Genomic DNA, 25,019 nt, shown 5'->3' with positions numbered 1-25,019 from the left:
AGTTAAGGTCACTTTTAGCCTTGAAACGGATATATGTTTGCCTATGATGATCTTGCTAACGACTACACGATATCTGATGTCCTCTGCTGGGACTATAGTTTTAAGAAAGCCATAGTTACAAGAGTCATCTACTGTTAATACCTAGAACTTCCTTTTATGGCAACCACTATAGAATTCACTTGTCTTAAAACAGTGAACAAGGGAAGATGGCCTCATGTTTCCTTTGCAATAATAGTATATGTTGAGGATCAAGTGGCTTTCAAGCAGCATGGTGGGTGTGAAAATGTTTGCAGTTTAGATCATTCTGTTGCGTTTATGGGTTGGTGAGTCTGTAATGACATCGCCACACTGGGCTGAGGTACGCTTTCTAGTTCCACCATTGTCCAAGTGGAGTGCCATTTCTTCTGATATGAAAGTGTTCAAATCGACATCATGGAGTCCATTTCTCCTTCGACTAGCATTCGATCCACTGCTTACATGTGTAGGAGAGCCTGGGGTACTCGAACGCACGCTTATACTAGCCATTGCACCACTAAGACCTAGGAAGAAGAAAAAAGGTTTTAGAGTTGCTCGATTATTTAACCCTCTTGAAAGCAACCCAACTTTACTTTCAACGTCGTCATGGTGTCAAAGGATGTCTGCCTATTTTCCTTGCAAGGGCGGTCACCAGGCAGCAGTTTTTTCCTGGAAGAACGAATCATCTGGCTTTGACAGAGATGTTCGCTGGTAATACTACCAATATTTACAATATCGGTTACTACCAATTACTGGAAGCTTTTTATGCGGCAGGCACCGTGCTAGGTGTTCGACTCCATTATGAAATCCTGCCGTCTACTCTACTAGGTACGGACTACATGTAACTTAGAGCTGAGGAAGGAGGTGCTTGCTTTAAACAGGAGAACATTTTGGTTATCCAAAGTCACCGTTCCAATAGATCCCTGTGCTGTGTGTGCAAACAGGGGAGCATGCAGTCACTTGCAGGCCTGAGTGGGCTTATTCTGACATTTCTATAGATAAGGCGACTTTTTAATTTAGCATCTAAAACAGTACACTACTGAACATGAAAAAGGGTCACTATTAAAAATGATCCTGGGACATCAAATACAAAGTGATTCTGCCCTGGACAAATCAGGCTATATGATCACCCCAAGGTCTGGACTATACTATACTTGGTAGATACCCCTTAGGGCAGCCTCACTCAGCATCATCTCTTAATTCTTCGGGAGGCGGGAGAACAAGGGTGGTGTAAAAAATCCTGCTGCCTTGCCTTCAAGGTTAAGAGTTACTAAATCCAGAGTATTCCAGCACTCATGGTCGGACACTCATTCCTTAGACCCCTGAACAGTTAAAGGAGACCAATGTATGTTCTGCTTCTAAATGTTCAGGATACACCTGTGAAAGGCATGAGAGAGGCCTGAAAACAAACCACAGCATTAAATTTAATAACCTGACATCACTGCCTGTGGATTTTCCTTCTTACGGATTCCCCCTTGGGCTATCCTAGCCTCATATATGGATTTTGTTAGTGCTTGACTAAACTGATATGATCTAGTGTAATCAGTGTTTCCCAAGAATAGGACTTGTACCTTAAAGTAAGCTTAGAAAGGTTGGTTTCGTAGGGGCCCATTCTCATTTACTCCATAAACGTACTTTAAATTTGAACATTAAGTTGAAAAAGGATTCTCTGCTTCCTACCACACCGAAGCTATTGAATTCCCTTTGACATTGTTCTCACTCTACAAATACTGTGAACATTCCCAAACCCTTGGCCTCAACCACCTCCCATATACGCTGATCAAGTTCTGCAGTCCACACCTCCTTTCTAAATTGCTCTCAACTCCCTACACTAGGAACCAACCAGTCCCCTCACTGCTCTCCCTGTAGAAGATGCATTCTTCTCTCCCTTCCGCCAGAGGAAATCTGATCTCACTCCTTTCCAAGGCTAGTGACTATTAAAAATAAATAAAAGCACGAATACTGGGATACTTCCTATGTCAGGCACTGTATTAATAAGCACTTTTTAATTTCATCCTCAAACTAAGCCTATGATATTTGTTATCTCCTTTTTTGCAGATGAAAAGCCAAGGTTAAATGGTTGAGTAAGGCACTCAAGGTCACAGAGCTAGTAAGCAAGAGCTGGGACCCAAGACTCAAACAGAATCTAAATTCCTACTCATGTTATGCTACCCACTTCTTCGGGCCTAAATTATTTCAGCCTCAGGATCTAGGGCCCGGCCTGCCTCGCAGCTCTGTCTCTGGACAGCTAAAGCTAACTCTCCCTTCTGCCCTCTTCACTCCCATCCTAAGGCTTAATAATCATGCACTGCCAATATCAACTCATCTGCAGTTCCTAAAAATGGCCGGGGCTGCACCTGCCTCCCAACATCTGCTCCTCACTGCCTGAGGCCCTAGTTCCTCCAGCACCGCCTCCCAGTCTGGGGCTACTTTCCTGGTTCTCCTCCCTCTCCTTTGAAACTCTCCTCTTTGCTGTTCTCCAGCCTGCCTGCTCCTTCCTCACTGGTCTTTGCAGGCTTCTCTTCTGCCCCTCACAGGCTGATGTCACCCAGGTGAGAGCCTTGCCCTCTTAGCTTACCCACAGGCATCATTTTCCACATCCGTGCCACAGGAGCAGACATTTTTCCTGAGATCAAGGGCCCATCCATATTTCTAACTGCCTGTTGGCCCTCTCAAACCAAACATCTTCAGAAAAAAACTATGCTGCTTCTTCCCCAGCCCCCACAACTTTATTAAAAGTTAAAAAGAAGGGAAAGAAACGCCTCGGGCTGATTTCACATAGCACAGCACCATTGCTCATCTCTTCCTATAGACACTGTGTGTTTACATCTGTCTCATGAACACAGTGCCTGGCACATAACAGAACGCTTCAGAGCCCTACCCGTCACTCTGAAATCCAAAGCTGTTGATGTTTATTCACCTCTCCAATGCCAGGAAATAAATACCCAGGTGGCTCTCTTCACTCAAATCTTTGCCATGAAGTTAAAACTCAATTATTCCCAACTTGCTGGGTTTGGTTTTTTTCTTAGAATAAGTTCTCCACCAAGACTGTAAACTCCTTGAGGGGAGAGCTGTGCCTTTTTTCCTAATCTCGCAGCCTGTAACATACTGAAAGGTGTCTGCGTACTTGAGACCACCTCTTCGTACCTGTTTCATAATGCAGGAGATTCTACGGTAATTATGCTGCAAAATGTGGGCCCTCAGCAATAAAGCGGGCTACTTCAGTAATTAAACTCAGGATCCCCTAAGCATTTGATACCCAAAAAAGAACTCAACAAACCCTGCTCCAATGCCCCTCTTGTTAATGTAGGAGCCACGTAGCTGTGTTTAACACCCAAGGCTCAAAACGCTCCATCAGAAGTGAAGAGGCACCTCAAGCAAATCCTTCAACTGCTATCCTCCATAAAAAAAGAAGAGAGATTAAACATCAATTTGGTCAATTTGAAAATTCCCCAGTAACTTCCAGAAAACCACAATCTTTTTTCTGTTGGGTGTGTGACTCTGGGCTTAGTTTGACAGCTAAAGCAAAATCACAATGTGCAACATTACCTATTTATTATTACCTACTCTCAGCAATGAAAATTCTTTTCGAAGTTTAACTATCTAATCTTCCCCCAAAAGACTTTTCACAAGTGTCAAAAAAAATTAAGATTAACAACCAAAAAATATATATTTTCAACAACCCAAATTTTATTTTATAAACCAATGACAGCTACTAGAAGATGCTTTAGGAAACCTTAGCTAAGCCACATGAACAATCAGGCCTATACAAGTACAGAGAATCTAAACATGCTTCAGAACTAAAAACTAAGTTGTATGGCCCAAGGGCATACAACTTAATTTCTACCAAAAACACACTTTTTCAAAAGGGCTATGGGAATATCAATTGACAAAAAGCAGTAGAACAAGTAGTATGATTAGACAGAAAAGTCTCCATTGCTTAATACAAGATAAACTTATCAGTTTTAAAAGTTTCTGCATTCATTTTAAAGGATTAGTGCAGGGGTGGGAAAAAGATCAGGAAGATTTAATCATACTTTGAAAAGAAAGCTCCCACATGAGCTAAAACAAAGTTACAGTCCAAGTTATAGGAATCTAGGTTACATGGCAAATTGTTAAAAAGTAGCACAGAACTATTATTTTCTTACCAAGGTCATGCTTAGGGTCATAAGAAAATCCTGTTTTCAGAATTAATTACATGTAATTCCAGTTTACCAGCACATAGTTAGGTCACACAGGAAGAGCAAATGCAGAGCCCAGCCAGTCTCCCTTCCTCCATCCGGCAGCCCTGGAAGTGGCCTAGAGGCCGCCTCTACCCTTTCTGAGACTCGCCCTGGAGGAGACAAGGCAGACTGTTTACTGTGGTTCCACTCAGCACAGGTCCAGGACCCTCTGCAGGTCTGCGCCACCAGCTCTCTCATCTCCGGCAGAAGGGGGATGTGAAATCCCCGCAACTTGGACAAAGTGATTAACATTCTGACTGGAAACCCTAAGAAACAGGCATTCTTGCATTTGAAATGAATTGCACTATTCAAATGGACATACACTCCCTTTGCACAAAGTTGTATTCTGAGGTTTTAAGCAAGCAAGCACTTGTGTGTAAATGTCGTGGTTTTAAGTGCACCAGGGGAGGAGTTCAATCCTGGAAAAGTGAATTCTACTAGGAAGATTTGGGTAATTTGAAGTAGATACCACTCCCCACCCCAATCTGTAAATTGTAATACTGAACTTTTATTGAAGTAAAGCACACTAAATCAAACCAATTACAAAGATACATGTGTCACACCAAGAAAACATTTTCAGTTATGCTGACAGCCCAAAATGCTTTCAATTTTTCAAAGACAGTTTTAATGCCATGGGAAAAATGCTCACGACGTTAAAATGAAAAAAGCAAGATACAGTACCATATATGCATGATCTCAACTATGAAATAATTTTAATATTTATACATTGAAAAAAAAGACTGGAAGAAAATGCACCAAACATTTAACTGCAGTTATCTCTGTATAGTGAGAAAACAAGATACTGAATTTTTTACTCTTTGGAAATTTTCAAATTTCCCAAGAAAGTAGTATTTATAAATCAGAAAACTAGTGAAAAAAAATAAAACTTAAATGTTAAACTACCAATGGATTATTAAGGAAGTACTAGGTGAGTAAACTGGCTTTGAGGCATGGCTACATGGACTTCTTCACCTCAATGAAAAAAATGTCCAAGAAAATTTTACTGCAAATTCGTAACAGTTTTGTATTATTAATGTTGGAAGCTTTAGTTAAGTCCTACCCACAGAAACTTCAGTAACTAATATCTAATCTTAATATACAGAAAATGCCAACTTTTCATCAAAAATTTAATGCTATCTTAATTGCCTTAATTGTTCTTGTTCTTCGAGGCTGGTCTGAACAAAGGGTATAATTTAAAAATTCCAGCCTTCACAAGAGTTTCCATTAAAGAAGATTACTTGAAATAATCAAGCTTAAGCAATTAAGAGATGAGATTTGCTTTTGGTGCATTAATCTCTTACATCTTAATTTCCAAATAAGTTTTTAAAACATTTTACTGTTAAATGACTATTGACAGTTCTGTTATTTCAAGAAGATGCAGAATGCAACATTCAACAAGCATTTATTAAGAATCTACTGTGTTCCGCACTTTGTGCTAGGAGTGTGGGCAAGAGGAGGACAAGGGATTCTGACAGGTGGTTGGATATAAATCCCCCACAGGTCAGTTCTAATTAATTCTCTACAACAGAAAATTGCCAAGAAGTTTCTTTCATACTGTACCATCGGGTTAAAAGCACTTAACCTAAGTATCTGTGTGGCTGTCAATGTTTGTTTCTATATATTTAGCTTTATCAACGGAAGGAATGAAGAGTGATAGAAAAGGGGAGAGACACAGAACCAAGCATAAATAATCAAATTTCTTCTTAAATGTACAGATCTCAATTTTATCAGGAAGATTTGTACTCACCAAAATTTGGTAACTTCTCTACTACACACAGGCCAAAGAATGTTCTGACAAAATAACAAAAGCTACAAAACCTGTGGCTCGAAGGAGCAAGAAAATCCTATTGGTCCATGCTGCCTCAAATCACAGCTTTCCAAAACTCTAGAAGAAGGGATCCATTTTATGACAAATTCGGAATCTGCCTTACATTTTTTTCTAAGTAAAAATTCCTACCTGACCTTACACCCCTGAATATGGTATCAAATGAATGCATTTTTCTTATATGGCCCTATACCCAGTCTCTCCAGATCCAAGAATCTTGTCAAGCAATTTAATGATTTAAGAGACTAAGGATCACCACATATGCCAGAAAAAGACTTTGTTAGACAAAAGAGAGGCCAGATATAGATATAGATATAGAGCCTATTAACTCCTAAAGTGATGGCACTGTGCCTCAATCTGATTGCCTGGGATTACGCTTCAAACTGTCTAATAATACAATTCTATTGGGCTAGAAACTCCTTGAGAGATTATGTGATTCATCTTTGTATCACCTGCCCCTATCACTAGCCTCTAATAAATAGAATGCTTGGCTGTTTACTGTGTTCAGTAAATGTTGGGCAATAGGAAAGGCTACAGAATGCAAGATACACTTGCATTTTTAAATGACCGCACCTTCCACAGAAGGATTTGCAGAAATCAGAACTCATAACACCACAGCCAGCCAAACACAAACACACACACACACACACACGTTTCCAGACTAAAAAGCTTCAGACTTTAACCCTAGCTAAAAAAAACTATCTTTTAACACACACAGTGTTTTCTGAAAAACAGACAAACAAAACAAAACAAACACCTTTTCTTTTGTTACTTTCCTTTTTCGGGGGAAATTCTCCAATATCATATTAAAGGCTAGACTGCCTGCATTTGCTTAAGACCCTTTCAGTACTTACAAATGTAGTAGCCCACTGTCTTTTTTAAACTTTTGTTGTGACAGCAATGGCTCCCAGCAGTGACTAGTTTAACACCCAGACCCTGTGTGAACTGATGAATTTTACAGAGGGTCAACCCAGTCCCAATGGGGTTTTAGTTCCCTGTACCACAGTCAAGAATGCCATCAAAATGACTTTTAGAACTACCAATAAAACCAAGCGTCTCCAATTTTTATGGAACAGTCTGAACCAGGGCCAAAAACCTACAAAGTCCACCTATGAAATGACTGAGTGAGAGCAGGTTTTTAATAAAGTTAGCAAATGAGTGAAGTCTGACTTGGCATCTGGCTTCCTCTCCCATCCAGGTCTCTATCTTCCACATATGTGCCCCATTCTAGCTCTGGGCCCTTTTTACCTAATCCCTATGATGACAAACAGAACTCAAAATGAGGAAACCAGATTTCAATCTAAGGCTTTCTAGACACAGCACTAGCTTGGGCAAGTCAGCTCAGAATCTCTCCACCCAGCAGACAGAGAGAACATCACCAACTTCACCAGTTTATACCAACATAAAAGAAGCTCAAGATCTTAGCAAGCAATATAAGTAGGTAGTTAACACTATGTTTTAAATTATCCCTTCCTCTGGAATGATTATCTGCAATTTAAAAAGCCACCCTTCCTGAAAAGGGAGAAAAACTATCCTCAAAGGCCACCTGACCTCCAGGTCTGTTTTTGCAGTAATGCCATCCAGAGGCAAAGAAGGCACTCAGGACTGAGAACTAACCAGAAGTCCTCTTTCTCTCAAGGCAAAGAACACTTTGTTGAAGGGTGGGTACTTTGCTTCTCACTTTATGTATCTCCTTTTCACAGAGGAGACTGCCTTGGAGAGGTTAGCCATCTTGCCCAAGGTCATGCTGGGAACGCAGCCTACGTACAAAGCCTAAATACTCTTCCTGCTAAAATGAACCAGAAATACAGGTCAAAAGCCATTCATCTTCAAGCCTACTTATCCAGATTCACTTATGGGGAAAAACCCCAGCAAGAAATACCAAACTTATGTATACAGTCTGATGTCTTTAGGGAAGAAAAATAAGCCTAGAGACCTTTCCCACGCCACCCACCAGCCCTACTAAAGGGGGGAAGGAAAGAAACCCCAATGTACCCATGTAGAGGTACTGAATTGGGGAGCCAGACAGATCTGGAATATCTGTTCTACCATTTACTGACCTGGTCTATTTTAGCCAAATAAGCCTCCTTCATCAATAAAACGGCAATAATCCAGGGGAAGTATTAGTTTTAAATGAGACCCTCCTCAGCAGGATGCTGAGGTGAAGTAAACACTGAAAGAACCGCTCTAAAGGTACATCACCCTCAGGCCCCACTCCAAGACTCAGCTGTCCAGTGTAAAGAGCTGACTTTGCAGCACTCCTAATATACACCCGCTCTGTTCTCCATTCTCCTCACCCTCCTCATCCTGCAGTCACCTGGGGATCTATAAGCCTCAACTCTTTGGAAAGGTTCTCTGCCCCAACTGTGTTGACTTAGCAGACCTCTGAACCCCTGTGTTAAGCTCAGAACACATCTATGCCAGGTTCTGTTAAAGCCAGAAGCTCCAAGACATGGCCCCTGCACCACTGTAGCCCCTGTTTATGGGAAGGGATAGCTATGGAAGCAAAGCAAAAGGGGAGAGCAGATACCCAGCTCAGGGAAGGTTGGAGAAAATGGGGAGAACTGAAGGAAAGCTTCGTCACAGATGATCGATCAGTCTGAAGGGATGAACAGGCAGAAGAAAAAGCTTAGAAAAGAGCATGTAGGTATTCAAAAGATTACACAGTACAGCTATGATATCTGACCCAAAGTCACATCAAATCACAAGGGCCTTACAATGTTGTGCTCAGTTCAGACTTCACCCTAGAGGACACAGGGATACAAAGGTTATTTTTCAGTGAAGCAACAAGATCAGAAAGATCACTCCAGTGGTCCCAGAAAAGATGGACTGGTGAATGGGTCAACTCAGGACTGGGAAGCAAGAGCAGGAAGATTATTCCAAGCGCCCAGAACTCACCTCCTCCAGAATAGCCTTCTCTGAACCCATGGCCAGGTCGCACTGTGAAATGTCCTTGTCTGACCCCAGAACACCTTACATATGACATCAAAATAAATTATCCAAGTATGCATTGGCCTCAAAAGAAAAGGAAGCACCCTATTCAACCATATATTCCCTAGAAACTGCACAGAATCTGCCACGTACGCATCTGCTGAGTGGCAAGGTGAAGAAAAGATCTGTTTTTGCCGTTGTTGAGGCTGGAAAGATGAGTCCGCTCTGAACGCCTGCAGGACACCCTGGTGGAGATGTCCACCAGGGGACAATGGGGCATACGTGTTTAGCAGTCAGGAGACAGGGTCTAAACTATAAGGACCAATTTTGGAAATTAAGACTGAAATGGCCCTTAAAGGGATTGCAGGAAAAGGTGGCTAAGGGCTAAATCCTGGGGAATGTAACCTAAGTCACTGAAAGGTCAGAGGTCAAAGTAGCCTAAAGAGAAGACAAGAAAAGTCTCTAGAAGAGAAAGGATGACTAAGAGGAATAATCAGAAAGGCAGGCAGGGAACCACAAAATGGTCCAGATGATTTTTGGTCTATCTGAAATTTGTTTACATAAAAACAAGGTGCCAGCTATTAATCCAGTTCTCAGTAAATTTTCGATAATGTTCTTATTTTAAGACAAGGATGAATAAGGAAAGGACAGAAATCAACTTAGCACATGCATACGCATTTCTCTGATTTCTCTGTTGAGTTTTAACATCCAGATAAGGAGATATCATGTTACACAGAAAATAAACAACATATGTTGCAAACAAGTGCCAAAATAAAGCACTGGATTATATTCCTTAAACCTCCATAACCATTAGTTAACAATTTTGATTGAAACTGTTTGATAATCATTAATTGATGTGCTTTTAATTGCAATACTGAAGTCTAAGGCTCATGAGGGTACTGATCAAAGGATCTTATCACACCCTCACTGTCTACATGAAAAACTCTACAATTATATCTTGCCATCTGTCTTCATATAAGGAACATATTTTAAGCACATATGGGTGGCATTTGGTGGAAGTGAGAATTTAGGAGCCGATAAAGAAAAAAAGAAAAAATTACAGGGGTAACTGTCCTCTTTTAAAAGGACGTGAGGTTGTTTATGGATAAGAATAAATCATGTGACTCCTACACTAATGTTTGCTTTGATTATAAACTTAAGTCAGCCTCAGTATACCAATTCTTTTCCTGTCTCCCCCTGGCACCCCATAACTTCATGAATTTAGACTCTCCCTCCAACGTAGAACCCCAAGAACTTCAATTTGACCTCACATTCCATAGATCTGGCTAAGCGAGTTCTATGCAAAACCAAATTCTGACCAGTATGTACCCTAATTAAGATGAATTTCCAAATATTTTTTATTTTTTTGCGGTACGCGGGCCTCTCACTGCCGTGGCCTCTCCCATCGCGGAGCACAGGCTCCGGACGCGCAGGCTCAGCGGCCATGGCTCACGGGCCCAGCCGCTCCGTGGCATGTGGGATCCTCCCAGACCGGGGCACGAACCCATGTCCCCTGCATCGGCAGGCGGACTCTCAACCACTGAGCCACCAGGGAAGCCCCCAAATATATTTTAAAAGATCTGAACAGGTTTGACTTCAATTTACAGCTATTCAATAAATCAGATCATGAGGACACCTGGTTACAAAGTTAGTCATTAATCTGCTTTACAATTTAGTTAACAATGCCCTATTATTAGAAATCATTCAAATTACTAAAAATACTCAAGTCAGACTAGCATTCCCAACACAGCTATGTCCTCTAAAACCAATAGAACACAAAACTCAGTATATAATTTGTTTCTGTGTACTCTTTTCAAGGGGCCCTATTACTGCATAGCAACTTCATGTTTTAACTACATGAATTCAGTTTATGAACCCTAGGAATCCAATGTATTCTGGATTGGCACTACTTCGTAAGTTTATTGAAGGGAAAAGTTATTTTTCTATAGCTTTATAATTAAACTTTTTAAAACCCTCACAATTTAAACGGAAGTCAAAATTATAAATAGTACCTTCCTAAATCTACATCACCACTAAAACTCCCAAAGTTCAGTAAAATAATAAATCACAAGTTGAATAAACTCAATTTAAGAAAATGTAATGGGATTTGGAGAATATAGTAGTTGCAGCGGGGAGGGCTGCTGGCTTGCCCTTTTTACAATGTATACAACTGCATTAAGATTTTATAACAAGAGTGGCATTTATGTTTCTTAAAACTACCTTCTATAGTAGAGTATAATACAGAAAAAAAGACACTTTAACAAGAGAAATACGGAATGAATCATAAATCCACTTGATGACAAAGGAAATCAAAATGCTTAAGGAAAACACAACTACATCAAATACTACCATGCACTAAAATTAATCTGACAAACTATGTACACTTCTAGTAATTTTTTTCAAACAATGGTAAAAGATGTGAAACTCTAGTTCAGTAGGAACAGATCAATCTCTATTTTGCCTGAGTTTCAAACTTCTGACAGCATCAACTATTCCACTATATTAGAAACAGCAAGCAGTCTTACGTACTGCATCCATACATCATGGACTTTCTTGCAATAAAATGCTTTTGTGTTTTTAACTTATCGTAAACAAACTCACAATCAGGAGGGGAAAAAAAACAACACTTTTCCCAACTCCCATGTTCTGAATGGGGTTTTAGATAAAGAATCAATGTTTGCCAAAGAGAACAAGAATCTCTGAAGTATTATAGTTTCGATGATATAGAAGCCCTTTGTATACATACCAGTTTTTATCACCAGGTTATTTTATTTTAGATGACCTACACTATGGCTCAAAAATATGTTAACTTTTAACAGGACTCATGACCTAACTCACTAATTACTTCTATCTGTTTAGTCACTTGTACAATCCATGTTTTCATCTTGGCTTCAACCAAGTCTTATTATTTTGTTGCTTTATTTTTACAGCAGTATTGAATGTCCTATAAGTACCTCTCCCAGTTCTATCTGGAAGCCTGTATTAGAGAACAAGCAACAACAAACTTACTGACTACATACCCCAGGCTTCTCAAATATGTCTTTTTATGGCAGGTCTGGCCTGGGGAGATGGTGATGGACCTGTTCTCTAACAGTCCTGACTATCAAAGCAAGGCCCTAAGGGACAACAGACATAAGGAAAGTCAATTTAATTATCCTTACATCTGTCCACTCCCTCTTGGGTCATCGACGCTCAGGTTCTACAGGCACACTCAATAACTTAAGGTGTCAAAGGGAGTTCCCATGAGAACTAGCCCAACAGTTATCTGCCTTACTTGTCCATAACTGACTAGGCTCTCCAGGTAATTACAAATGCAGTAGAATTCTTAAGACACAAGAACTTCCTCTTTGACTCAGAAGAGTAAGGAAACATGTACAATGTAAGTGTGTAAAGCAATAAATTCTAATCAATGTTGCAAAAAATGCCGTTATTGTAACACCAATCAGCTCAAACTAACTTTCTAAAAACATTTTTTTAGGATAGGCTGGCTAACATTCAAAAATTGCCCATATAAGTTCTTAGCTTACATTCTATTTAAACATTTCTAGAGCAAGTAGTAACTAGAATAGACACAAAACAGACAATATATCTGGACCTAAACCTAAATGTGAAATTGGGTCCACAGGCACACTCTTAACCATTTTTCCAAAGAAATATGTTTAAACGGCTTTACCATGCAGAGCTATGGCTTCCCGGAAGGGTTGCAAATCAGTCTCTACAGATGAGCTAGTTTCCGTTGAAGTAGCTCGGTTAGGGGACACTACAGTCAGTCTTGGGGGAGCTCTAGAGTTTCGCGGTGGAGGAACTTTTCCACACAGGAAGCTGATCAAATCTTCTCTACGAATAGTTCTTCTGCGCTTTTTAACCCAAGCCAACACATCCTTATTGCGTCGCTGATAGCCAATTTGAATTCCAATATCAAAACTTCGCTGATGAGTATCCACGCTTTCTGTTAGGAAAAAAGAAGAAGAAGAAGATACATGATGATCAGTAGAGCCAAGCTGCATTCTCTCCTAAAGAAAAACACCATTTTACAAGTTCACCAAAATGAATATCATGAAGTACGGGGCTCTTTAAGTCTATCAGTAATCTATTAAACTGAACTTCATTCATGTTTAAAATATCATACCTGACACCTAATCATAATGTTCTAAATTCAGTAAACACATCACATAATCCTAGAGCTTCTGCCTTGTTCTTTAAAAAAAAAAAAACTCAATAGATAAAAAACAGAGGGACTACTTATTGTTAACCGAAAAATTACATTTTTTTTGAAAAATTACATTTTAATAATGCTATTTCCTCGAGCTAGTTTATTTAGTAATGGTAACAATAGGTGAATTATTTTTTGTGTGTGAATAGGTGAATTATTAAATGCTTACTGGTACTATACCCAGCTTCCCCTGAGAAAAAAGGTACACGAATACCTTGAGAGCAGTACTACTGTCCCCTCATTGCAACTGAGCAAACAGACACTGAGTAACTCTACCACAGTATTCAAGAGCTGGAATTTTTGTTCCAGAGTCTGTGGTTCTTAACCACTAAGCTTTGAGAAAAGAAGGAATTCTCAGGAGTTCTAAACAGGAGCATTCACATCATTCACCAGATGACTATACACAACAACAAATCACTCAGGCGGTGCTCACCTTGCATGTACCATGTCATTTCGGAGGTGTACTCCTACTGACAGGTTCAGCACCAAGAACTGGAAACACTAAAAGCAGTAGCAAACATTTTAGAAATAATAAGGGAAAATTAATTCTGACTGACTGCTCAACAAAGCCAAACAGCACTGTGGAAACAAGAAGCTTCATTCATTTTCCCAGGCACGTTTTCAATCCCAGGCACGTTTTCAATCTGCTTCCAGTTCCCAACAGTTTTCTGTAACTTATAACCATTTCCAAAAGACCCTGTCTTAAAATCTCTCAGACTGGTCTCCTATTCTCCCTGTAGATACTGCCCCCTGTACATACTGAACCCAGATTTTCAATAAAATGATGCCTGCCCCTTTAGTGGCTTTACACAGTTGAAAACAATATCAATACCTGGAAACTTAAGTCACTGCAATTTATTTTTAGTTGAGCTGCTGTGCTAGCAGGAAAATCACCAATATATCATCATTCCTCTATTACTTTTCCTGACCTGGATTTTAATTGTCTGCGACATCTAAAGTAGATGCTGAAAGGATAAACAAACCAGTGAATGAAGACCTGTGTCCCAGAAAGACAATAATCCAGACATCACAGAGGCTCCCAAGCTGCATGAATTTGCATTATTGAAAAAGATGGCAGGGCTTCCCTGGTGGTGCAGTGGTTGAGAGTCCGCCTGCCGATGCAGGGGACACGGGTTCGTGCCCCGGTCTGGGAAGATCCCACATGCCGCCGAGCGGCTAGGCCCGTGAGCCATGGCCGCTGAGCCTGTGCGTCCGGAGCCTGAGCTCCGCAACGGGAGAGGCCACAATAGTGAGAGGCCCACGTACCGCAAAAAAAAAAAAAAAAAAAAAGATGGCAAGAGGGCAGCACAAACAGAACTTTACAACAAGGCCCATTCCTTAGGTGATCAGTTCTTATTGCTAAAAAGTTAAAAAAAAATGAAAGAAGTTACCCACAGGAGTACTCTTAAATATTAAACTCTATCACAACTTTCTAATTTTACAAATATCAAAAAAGCTACTCGTGGGACTTCCCTGGTGGCGCAGTGGTTAATAAGACACCGCCTTCCAATGCAGGGGGCCCGGGGTTTGATCCCTGATCAGGGAACTAGATCCCACGTGCATGCCTCAACTAAGAGTTCGCATGCCACAGCTAAGGAGCCCGCCTGCCACAGCTAAGACCTGGTGCAACCAAAATAAATAAATAAATAAAAAATAAATGCGTCTAAAAGAAAAAGCTACTCATGAATGAAGCACCAGTGTCTCACTACTAGAATGCCCAAGTTACAATGTGAATCAATGTGTTCTGATTTCTCATTTCATCATAAACAAAACAAGCAAGAACCCCATTTCAAAGGTAAATAGCATTTAAGAGGCTACTACAGCGCTTTCCCATCTCTTAGTCTTAAAGACTTAGATGAAGCCAACCTTAAAGGATGCATAATCTCTAAGATGACCTTGTAAAGTTATATGTAGACCTTAAGTGATTCTGAAAGAGCTGGAAGTATTTTAAGAGAAATCAAATCATTGAGTAAACTAAGCCCATCCCATGGGACCACAGAAAGGAGGATAACCGTCCACTGTTATGGATCTACAAGGAACTAGGTTTCTACAAAGCTGCCCTACCGAAGAGAGCTGTTAAAATCAAGCTCTTAACCAGAGAAGTTTGTTTCCAAAAAGAATGACTCAGGAAATTTTATTTTTCGAGAACCAAATGGAGGCAGGTCCAGAATTGGAAGTATAGAGAGAGGAAAAAAAGTTGAAAGGGGTACAAGAAACAAGTTTGAAGCAAGCATGGATAGTGCAAAGTAAGATGAAGCAGGCATGTAAATGTACACCTAGCAAACCAGACAGCAAATAAGAAAAGCTGAACTTGATACAAAACTCAAGAGCCACAGGGAAGGAACCACATGAGGCAGTTAAAAAAACAAACAAAAAAAAACCTGACAATCCTGGGAGGAAAGAGCTTTGATTTGTTTTGATTGAGGACACAAGGAAAGCCCAAAAGTCAGATCAGCAACAGGCTGATGCTTTAATCACAGAGTTGAACAAAGTTGGAAAACTCAATATTCATACTTTTGAAGGAAGGCAGTTATATAAGTAGTTGTGAACCTCTTTTAAAATGTATGCAACTGACCAGTCATTTCACCTCAAAAATTCTGCACAAGTCTCAACAACACAACCAACCAAGAACACGCTAAAAATCAAGTATTTTGTAAACAGACTTTTACAGACTAAGAAGTACAGGAGGAGAAAAGCAGATTTAACATTTAAGGTCTTCGGGTACATACATGCTTTTGCACTGTCTGGGCATAATTTGGTCTTATACCATTAACATATCCTGAAAGCCAAATCCAATTACTTCACCGCCCAGATTAATCCAATCTCAGTTATTTCCTTAAACAGAGAATCTCATATTGACACTAAAACATAGTTTAAAATATAGTTCTTATGTTTGAGAACTTTAAAGAGTTACTTGGTTGAAAATAAAACCCTCCTATCGCATCTTGCACTAAGTAGAAGAGATCTAAATGCTTATTGAAGAATCTTAGGAATGACCAGACTAGATTTTAATCACTGGTTAATTTAGTGTCCAGTAAAATAATAAATGTACAAAGATGGCCTCCAGAAGGCTCTCTGCCAAAGACTGCTTTGAATACTCCTGAACCTTCCAATTAGACACCCAAATTCTAGAAATGCAGAGCACAGAAAACTGTGGGGACAGTCTTGTGTCCAACACTTTTACTGATGCCAAAGCCACTGTGGAAAACGGCCATGATCTCGAAGGTTAGGCAAAGCCCAAGGGCATCAAAATGTCAATCTAACCTTTAATCACAACACATTCATTTCCTTATTCAAGAAATAAACTGATTCATACAACTCATAGTAGACATCTATGTTTCCTATTTTTTTAAAACTGTTTTTATATAAATACCTGAAATTGAATTCAAGGGATTTTTATTAGTCTCATTTTCCCACTGCTGGCAAGGGGCAGTAGGCAAAGAACCACATTGATTTCTGAAAGGAAGACCAAATGCAGAACTTTCTTACATGAAACATAAACACGATCAGATTTCACTATCTATAGTTTTTTGATACTCACAAACCTTATGTGAGTTAGCCAAAGCAGATATCTCAATTTCACAAACAAGGAATTGGAACTGAGGCTCAAAGGGCCTTGCCCTAAAAAGTTACTAAACAGCAAAAGTTCTTTCTACAATCGATTTCTTCCTCAACAATAGAGAAGTCATCTCCCATTCTCCTTAGAGGATCTACAAACCAGAAAATCACACTGCTAGATCAGGGTACATTTCCAAGGAATACTAGTAACTACAAAACATTTGAACTTAGAACTCAATCTGCACTAACCAACTAGTCTGCTGTAGGAAAAAATATGTATTTTAACTGTTTAATTAGAAACAAATATCTAGGGACTTTCCTGGTGGCACAGTGGTTAAGAATCGGCCTGCCAATGCAGGAGACATGGGTTCGAGCCCTGGTCCGGGAAAATCCCACATGTCGCAGAGCAACTAAGCCCATCCGCCACAACTACTGAGCCCACATGCCACAACTACTGAGCCCACGTGCCACAACTACTGAAGCCCGCACGCCTAGAGCCTGTGCTCCGCAACAAGAGAAGCCACCACAATGAGAAGCCCACGCACCGCAACGAAGAGTAGCCCCCGCGCGCTGCAACCAGAGAAAGCCTGCACACAGCAACGAAGACCCAAAGCAGCCAAAAATAATAATAAATTTAAAAAAAAGGAGAAGATATGAATCATGACCAAAATAAAACTGCTTTTCAACTGTTTTGTTTTTTTAAATATTTACTTATTTATTTATATTTTATTTGGCAGTGTCGGATCTTAGTTGAGGCATGTGGGATCTTTAGATGCAGCATGCTAACTCTTAGTTGCTGTACGTGGGATCTAATTCCCTGACCGGAGATTGAACCGGGACCCCCTGCATTGGGAATGCAGAGTCTTAGCCACTGGACCACCAGGGAAGCCCATTTTTCAATTGATTTAAGGAAATAATTTCTATCTTGTTTAAGAAAGTGGTATCCAAAGATAAACACACAAACTTCTAGGTAACTTACATACTGACTTAAATCTTCACCTAGCACATACAAACAGCAGGAACCAGGGAAGGATCAGAGTGGCCACGGTTCCCTACCATCCAGTCCTGGTCCTCCCTTTCCTAAAGGTACTCCCAAGTTTTTGTTTGGATAGCTCTGAAGAAAAGCTTCCTCCACATTCAAGTGGTGAAACTTGTGGTTTAGTCCCAAACAAATCTGCATAACCCCAAAACTGTGGCTACGATACTGGTTCTGAATAACCATGTGACCCAATTCTGGCCCAGAGACAGAAGTCATTTACTGGTAGCTCCTGGGAAAGAAGCTTCTGGGCTCTTCTAACCTTCCGTGAGTGACCCTAAGATGTGAGGTGTGAGCTGCCAACACACTGAAACTAGCCTAATGACAAAGCTGGTATGTGCAGGCCCACACATGGAGTACAGAGAGCTGCAGAGCAGGGAGGCCTGAGCCACTGGATTCAATCAAGCCCACCTTCAGGCTTCAAGGCAGAGAGCAGCCAATCCATGTCCAGCCTGACTTGTGTTTTCTGCTATTTGCAGCCAAAACATCCTTTTACAGAGAAGTTCCACATCAGAAACTGACCGTCTTCTATAAAAATTCACAAAAAAATCTATAAATGGTATTAGTAATGACTGAGGCTGCTGCTTAGTAAAATAAAACTGAGGGTATTCAACTGCAATCCATACTAAGGTTTTTTGAACACTCTCAAAGTTCAATAGTTTTCTGCAGCAGGAGTCACAAACCAACTCCAGAAAGCCAAAACATAAGCTGAAATTTCATTATTTGCCTCCAGGTAGAACATGCTTTCTCTGACCAGCTGTTTATACACCAATCACTCATCCACAAATTTTCAGTATGTTCCGTTCACTTTCAGTTTACAGAGAAGCCCAAGAAGGCCACAATGAAGTGACTACACACTATAAAGAGGATCTGGCATCAAGATGTCTCAAAAATAAGGACTTTAAAGGGCATCACACTATTTTTCTCCTGTCAATGCTATTTACTTTCAGTCCTTTCAGGGAAACATGAAGACACACCACAAAGGTTATTCCGACAGAAATTTTTAAAAAGACAAAAAATAATAAGAATTTCTTCCCTTCATCTTAAGCACTGCCCATAGCCAAAAACATCATCTGAAAAACAGAACCTGACCACCAACACAGTCCATGCTTGAAGACTCACTGCATGACACACTAAGAGCCTGCACTCTAAGTTGTGCGTACTTACTCCTACTTCCAATTGAGAAAATGAAGGCTTACAATAGTGAAATATTTTTTGTTCCATTATCTGTCTCCAGGACCATACAACTAAGTAAAAGTAACAGTCTAAAATCTGAACTAGAACAATCTATCAGAAGACTCCATGATAATGATGCTGCTGGCCTTCTCCAAGTACTGCTAGAGTCACACCTTGGGGCAAATGCTGTTCAAGGAGAAAACCAGAAACATCTTTAACATAAACAGTATCAAAAGAAAGCTCTTAACATACGTGGGAGAAGTCGGTATGCAACTAAAGTTTCAGACAGTTTTCAAATGCAGAGGAGCTTAGCATAAAACAACAAAAAATTGGAGCTTAACATAAAACAAAAATCAAAAAAGAAAAATACTACAAAGCTGAGGGAAATGACAATGAGAGAAGCAGTGAGAAGTGGCTCTGGGGGATGTGGGTGAGCACTGGCTCCCAGGCAGCTGCTGCAGAGCAAGCAGGGCCCCAGCGCCCACCTCCGCTGACCACGAGACTCCAAAGGACGGCTAGCCTCTACTGAACAAGTAACCCCACACAGTAGAATTATTTTCCTAATGAGGAGTCAGGAGAGAGGTTGAAACCAGTCACCCAAGGAAATGGGAGGTGGATTTAAGAGGCAGAAAGAGATGAGCTTGACAAAGCATTTTTCAGATAAGCATCAACCAGGCTAGTTAAAACCACCTCAATAACTTCACTCCCTTTGCTGCAGACATCAAAAAACGTACTAAGCCAAGGGACACAACACCACTGAATATTTAACAAACATTACTTCCTTTAGAGTTATCAAAGCAAAGTAAAAACAAAAACCAGCCATCAGAATTTTCTTCCCTTCCAAAAAAGGATGCCAATGTCTGACTAAACTTACTATGGGGAGTAGAGGGAACTCCATTTTGCCGAATTCTGTCCACACTGAGGACACCCCAATTCACTCTCCTCCAAGTCTCCAGCCACCTTCAACCAAACCAACTGCATCGTTCAATGTTTCAAAACGCCACAGGCAATCAAAAGGGGCCCTCTTCTATACTTTTACCTCAATTCTGACCTTCCTATGTGCTCATCTTAGGTGTTATCAGGAAGCTGGTAAAAGCACCAACCTCTCCCCAGGCTGGGTGAGGCAAAATGAGCCGTCTTTAGCTTGTCAGATAAGTGCTTAATCATACAAACTGCAAGAGCATTGCCCATTTTACAAGGATCCTCCAAAAACTCCCCCCATCCCCGCCCCCATAAATTACATTTAGACACTGAATAAGAACTGTGAACACTCTAAATTTACCACTACTTACAGCTGCATGCACTGTGACACTACCTTGCTAATTTTATTGGTTCTATTTAAGGTGCCCAATTATTCCTACAGCTGCATTCTTGCTCTCTAAAGACCACACCCCGAAAAGGAGGAAGAATGTGAGGATCTACAGAGCTTATCCACAGTCAGCTAGGAACAGAATAATGCTGCTATACTACCAAATTCCGCAAACCACAATTAAGCATTCCTCAGGTAAAAGGGGATATATTTCATTTTACAGAAATAGGACACAAAATAAAACTAAGGTTGTACTGACAATCCAGCTTTGCCATAATGCGAGAACTTCATGTTTATTTAAAAAGAAATTTAATGTCTTTCATTACATTTTCTGAATAAAGAAAACTAATACATTATAAGAAGCATTTTCAAATCAAGAAATCAAATTAGGGATTATTTCAGAGTTCAGCTTCTGAGCCCACTTTTTTATATGAAGAATTAACACTAAAGAAAACCGTCAGCTACAGTCCTAAAGAGATGCATTCCAGGAGCGCACAACAGCACCAAAAACTGAGAAGTCAGAGAACATTCATATTTTTCTATGGCCTAGTCGAAGAGCCCGGCACACAGACGGACTAAAAATATGTGTTGCCTTCCCCTTAAAGCAAAAAATAATTGCAAAACCTGAATGGATAAACCGTGATACCTCCACACACCACAACACTAGTCAGAAAAAAAAAAGAATAGCACTGAACTATTTATTAATACCTGCAATGTGAACTGAATGGATCAATCTCAGAAACATTATGAAAAGTGGATAGAAGAACCCAAACACAAAAGGCTACCTACTATAAAGTTCTATTTATTACATTGTGGAAACAAAAAAACCATATATACAGAAATCAGATCAGCGGTTGCCCGGGGTGGTGGTGGGGAATAGATATATTCCATTTACTAACAATGTATGTTTGTTAAATTCACGCCATACACCTTAAAACGGTGATTTTACTATATGTAAATTTTAGTCCAAGAATGCAGAGTTTTCCAAAAATATGAGTTTCAAGTATTATTTCAAAATTCCCTGTCTGGGTGAAACCAAGAGCCATTCCTGAGAATGTTAAAACCCTCAAGCAGTAATGAATGTTAGAGTCAAAATTTAAGGAACTCAGCTACATAAAATCAAAGCTGACCACTGGGGCACCATTTCATTAGGTTTCCCTTTTCTCAGTAAGCCTAGATTAGTTCCTCATTCCCTGAAATTAACATTCTATTCACCAGGTTCAGTTTACGTTCTCAAATTACCATCCCAAAAAACTGCAAGGTCTACCAAGGAAATCCAAAATAAGGGATTTTGTCCCCTAAAGAATGCTATCTTAATTTGCTCACTCTCATGCAGATAAGAATCTGAGAATCAAGTCACTCCACAGCCTGTTTCAACCTATTTAGATAATTCTGAAAAACACAAAGCTCTACTGCAATTATCAACAGCTTCTAGCAGTTTAAAAGCATTTAAATTACATTTTTACTAAAATTAACACTCAAATTCAAATCCTTTTCCCACAGAAACCTTGCCAAAAATCAAACCCAAATTTCCAAATCTTCAAAACAAATAAACCACAAAATCTAAACCCACTGTTGCTGAGAGAACACGATGGGCAAGAACATTTACTCACATATCTTCACATGGGGGGCGGGGATTAACTGCAGAAAAGCACTGCCATGAAACACAAATCTTGATATCAACTCAAACTGATCAGATTTCCTGCCAACAATGTACGGTCAGGCAGAAAGTAGCTTGGAAGGCAAATATTTGATGGAGTTGTAGGGAAGAGCAACTCCATCAAATATCTGCATGTTAATAATATGCGTACAGATTATTCCAATTAGCTAGTTTTCGACGCACTTAAAAATTATGCTGTGCCACCATCATGCTCGAAATTGCCTAACTCAAGAAAACCTATTCCAAGAGGTGCTTTTCCACAAACAAGCTGTCCCTCACACCTCTGTGCGAGACACTCCTCTTCCCTGGGTGCCTAAGAAGCACATCTCACGGTCTGGAGCTCTGGGCCTCTCAACCTCGGCACTACTGCCATTTGGGGGGTGGGGAGGCTGTCTCGTGCACCGAGGACAGTTAGCGGCCTCCTCTCAGTAATGACACTCTGGAGTGCCCCAGACATTGTCAAATATCGCCATGCGTGAGGGGACCAAACGCCCCCGGCTGAGAACCCGTTATCTAGATATAACATCACACCGCCAGAATTCTCAAGTTGCAAGGTACTGAGAGTTAGTGGCTGGATTCAGAAGCAGAAAACACTCGGGAGATACCTCCAGGTCAAGGTGGCCAATGCACTAAAGAACGCAGGAATTAAACCCTGACGCAGGCCGCCCTTCCCCTTAACCGGCAATGCAGCAAAGTTGTCCTTACCTTTGTAAAGGTTGGTGACGGCAGTGGCTGCATTTTGGAAGGGAACCCAGAGAGAAAGTCCTGGCTGCTGACACACTCGGTCTGAAAAACGACGAAAGGAAGGGGGAAAAACAAAAAAGGAGAAAAACACACAAAGACAAGAAAAGAAAATGAAAAAGCAATGTTATTTGGGCGTCAATCACTCCGGAACGGCCATATTAGGTTTCGCCATTTTGTTCAAGGGTTCCGGGATCCCGCGCTAGGTGGGGAGCGGGCAAGAAGGGGATCGCGGCGGAGCCGGAGGGGGAGCCGCGGGGCCCCGGGGCGCAGCCGGGGCAGAGGCGCGGCAGAGGGAGGCACCCCTTCGCAGTCCCCGCCCCGAGGCCGGCTCCGGCACAATAGGGCCCCCGGGCCGCCTCCCTTCGCCATTTTGTGAACGGGGGCTCCTCCCCTGCCCTCCCCGGCCCGGGGGCACCCAGCGGCCCGGCCCCAGGAGCGGGAGGGCCCCCCGGGCGGCCCCAAGCCCGGCCGCCCCCCGCGCCGGCCCCCGGCCGCCTCCCGAGGGCCCGCCTCCCGCGGCGCCATCTTGCGGGGAGGGGGCGGTGGGGCCGCGTTGCGACCCGGAGCCCAGCCAACCGCCCCCCGGGCTCTCCGCCGACGGCCGGGCGCGAGGCGGGGGCGGCGGCGCAAAATGGCGGCGGCGGCCCTCACCTTTGTAGAGCTGGGCCACGGCGGTGGCCGAGTTCTGGAAGAGGTGCCACAGCTTCTGCTGCTTGTGCTCGGGCTGCGCGGCGGCCGCCGCCTCCTCCTGCAGCTCAGGGGGCAACTGCTCGTCCTGCTCGGCCTCGGCCAGGCACTGCCGCTCCCACTTCGAGAACCAGTGCTCGGGCCCGTGCTCCTGGATCTCGGCCTCGCCCTCCTCCTTCCGCTCCTCCATCCTCCGCGGCCTCCCGCGGCCTCGCAGCCGCCGCGGCCGCGTCCTGCTCAGGCGGGGCCCCCGCGGGAGCGTCGTCGTCAAGCGGCCCGGCGGCGGAGCCCAGCGGCCTGCGGCGGCTCCTCGCGGCGGCCCAGGCCTCCTGCACCCCGACGGCCTGCGAGCCCCGCCCCGCGGCCCCGCGTTGCCCGGGACGACCCCCGCCCCGGTCCTCCCCACCCCAGGCCCCTGCCGAAGGGTGCTGCGGACCGGATGAACACCGCCGCCTCTCGCCTCGCCGGCCTGAGCACGTCTACCGCCCCGCCATGGCGCCGCGGCCTCCCTAGGGCCACCGCCGACCGCTCCGCGCAGCCCTGCCGGCGCCGCCGAGCCTACCCCGATGACTGAGGAACGTCGTAGTCGCTACCGCCGTCGTCAACGCCTCTGCACTGCTGGTCCCCACCCACATGCTGACGCAGAAGCACCGCCCACTCGGTCCCGCCTCCCTTGCCCGGTTGGGGCGCGCCGAATCCGAGGGCTCCTATTGGTCCAATCCGACCGGTTCCGCTTGCCGGCCTCTAAACGCAGCGCCGTGATTGGCTCATCGGCGTGTCCGCCTGACGTAACCAAAGGGCGAGGGGAAGGGAGTGAAAGGAAGGGTGAAGACGGGGGAGGAGCTGACAGTGGTTGCGTCCGAGCCAACCTAAGGAGGGAGGGGTGGGGAGAGAGAGAGAGAGAGAGAGAGAGAGAGAGGAAGGCAGGGAGAGGGAGGGAGAGAAAGAAGGGGAGGGAGGGACAGAAAAAGGGGAAGGGAGGGAGAGAAAGAGGGAGAGGGAGAGAGGAAGGGAGGGGGAGAAAGAGGGGGAGGGAGGGGGAGGGAGAGGTAAAGAGCTAGAGAGGAAGGGAGGGGGAGGGAGGGGGAGGGAGGGGGAGGGAGGGGGAGAGAGAGAGAGAGAGGGGAGAGAGGAGAGAGAGAGAGGAGAGAGAGGAGAGAGAGAGAAGAGAGAGGAGAGGGAGGAGAGAGAGAGAGAGAGAGAGGTAAAGAGCTAGAGAGGAAGGGAGGGGGAGGGAGGGGGAGAGAGAGAGGAGAGGAGGGGGGGGAGAGGGAGGGAGAGAGAGAGAGAGAGAGAGAGAGAGAGAGAGAGAGAGAAATTGCGCGTGCGCACTTGCTCGCTGGCCAGAGGCAGCGGGCAGGAGTCACGTGACCCGGGGCTCCGAGACCGCACCCCACAGGAGGGCTATTTCGGTGCTTCCAGGCCTCAGGGGACGCAAAATCAACTCCCGTGACCACTCTGCGGGGACGGAAGGGTGTGGTGGGTGGCATCCCGCTACTCCAGCCCCTTGGGCTTCCAAAGGGAGGAGGGAATTGAAGAAAGTGAATTAAACGCCCAACTTGAATGCAAGTTGGCAAAGTGCTTCGCCAGCTGTTTATTTCAGGCCCATTTCTTAGATTGGCAAGTTGAGCCTCAGAGTCCA

General features: G+C 42.9%; 1 protein-coding gene across 1 annotated transcript; it reads right to left on the bottom strand.

The window, feature by feature from the left end:
- Positions 1–217: 217 nt before the first annotated feature.
- HAPSTR1 (HUWE1 associated protein modifying stress responses) lies at positions 218–23,567 on the bottom strand (the record flags this gene model as incomplete). The annotated part of the gene is made up of 4 exons (XM_079718359.1): positions 218–539; positions 12,668–12,943; positions 22,652–22,732; positions 23,342–23,567. The coding sequence occupies 4 exons, from the start codon at positions 23,565–23,567 to the stop codon at positions 295–297; spliced, it is 828 nt and encodes a 275-aa protein (XP_079574485.1). The 3' UTR covers positions 218–294.
- Between the last annotated feature and the right edge of the window lie 1,452 nt (positions 23,568–25,019).

This window comes from Hyperoodon ampullatus, assembly GCF_949752795.1.
Source record: "Hyperoodon ampullatus genome assembly, chromosome: 14".
Classification (NCBI taxonomy): Eukaryota; Metazoa; Chordata; class Mammalia; order Artiodactyla; family Ziphiidae; genus Hyperoodon; species Hyperoodon ampullatus.
The sequence above is the reverse complement of the archived record's forward strand: the minus strand, read 5'-3'. Positions and strand labels throughout refer to the sequence as shown.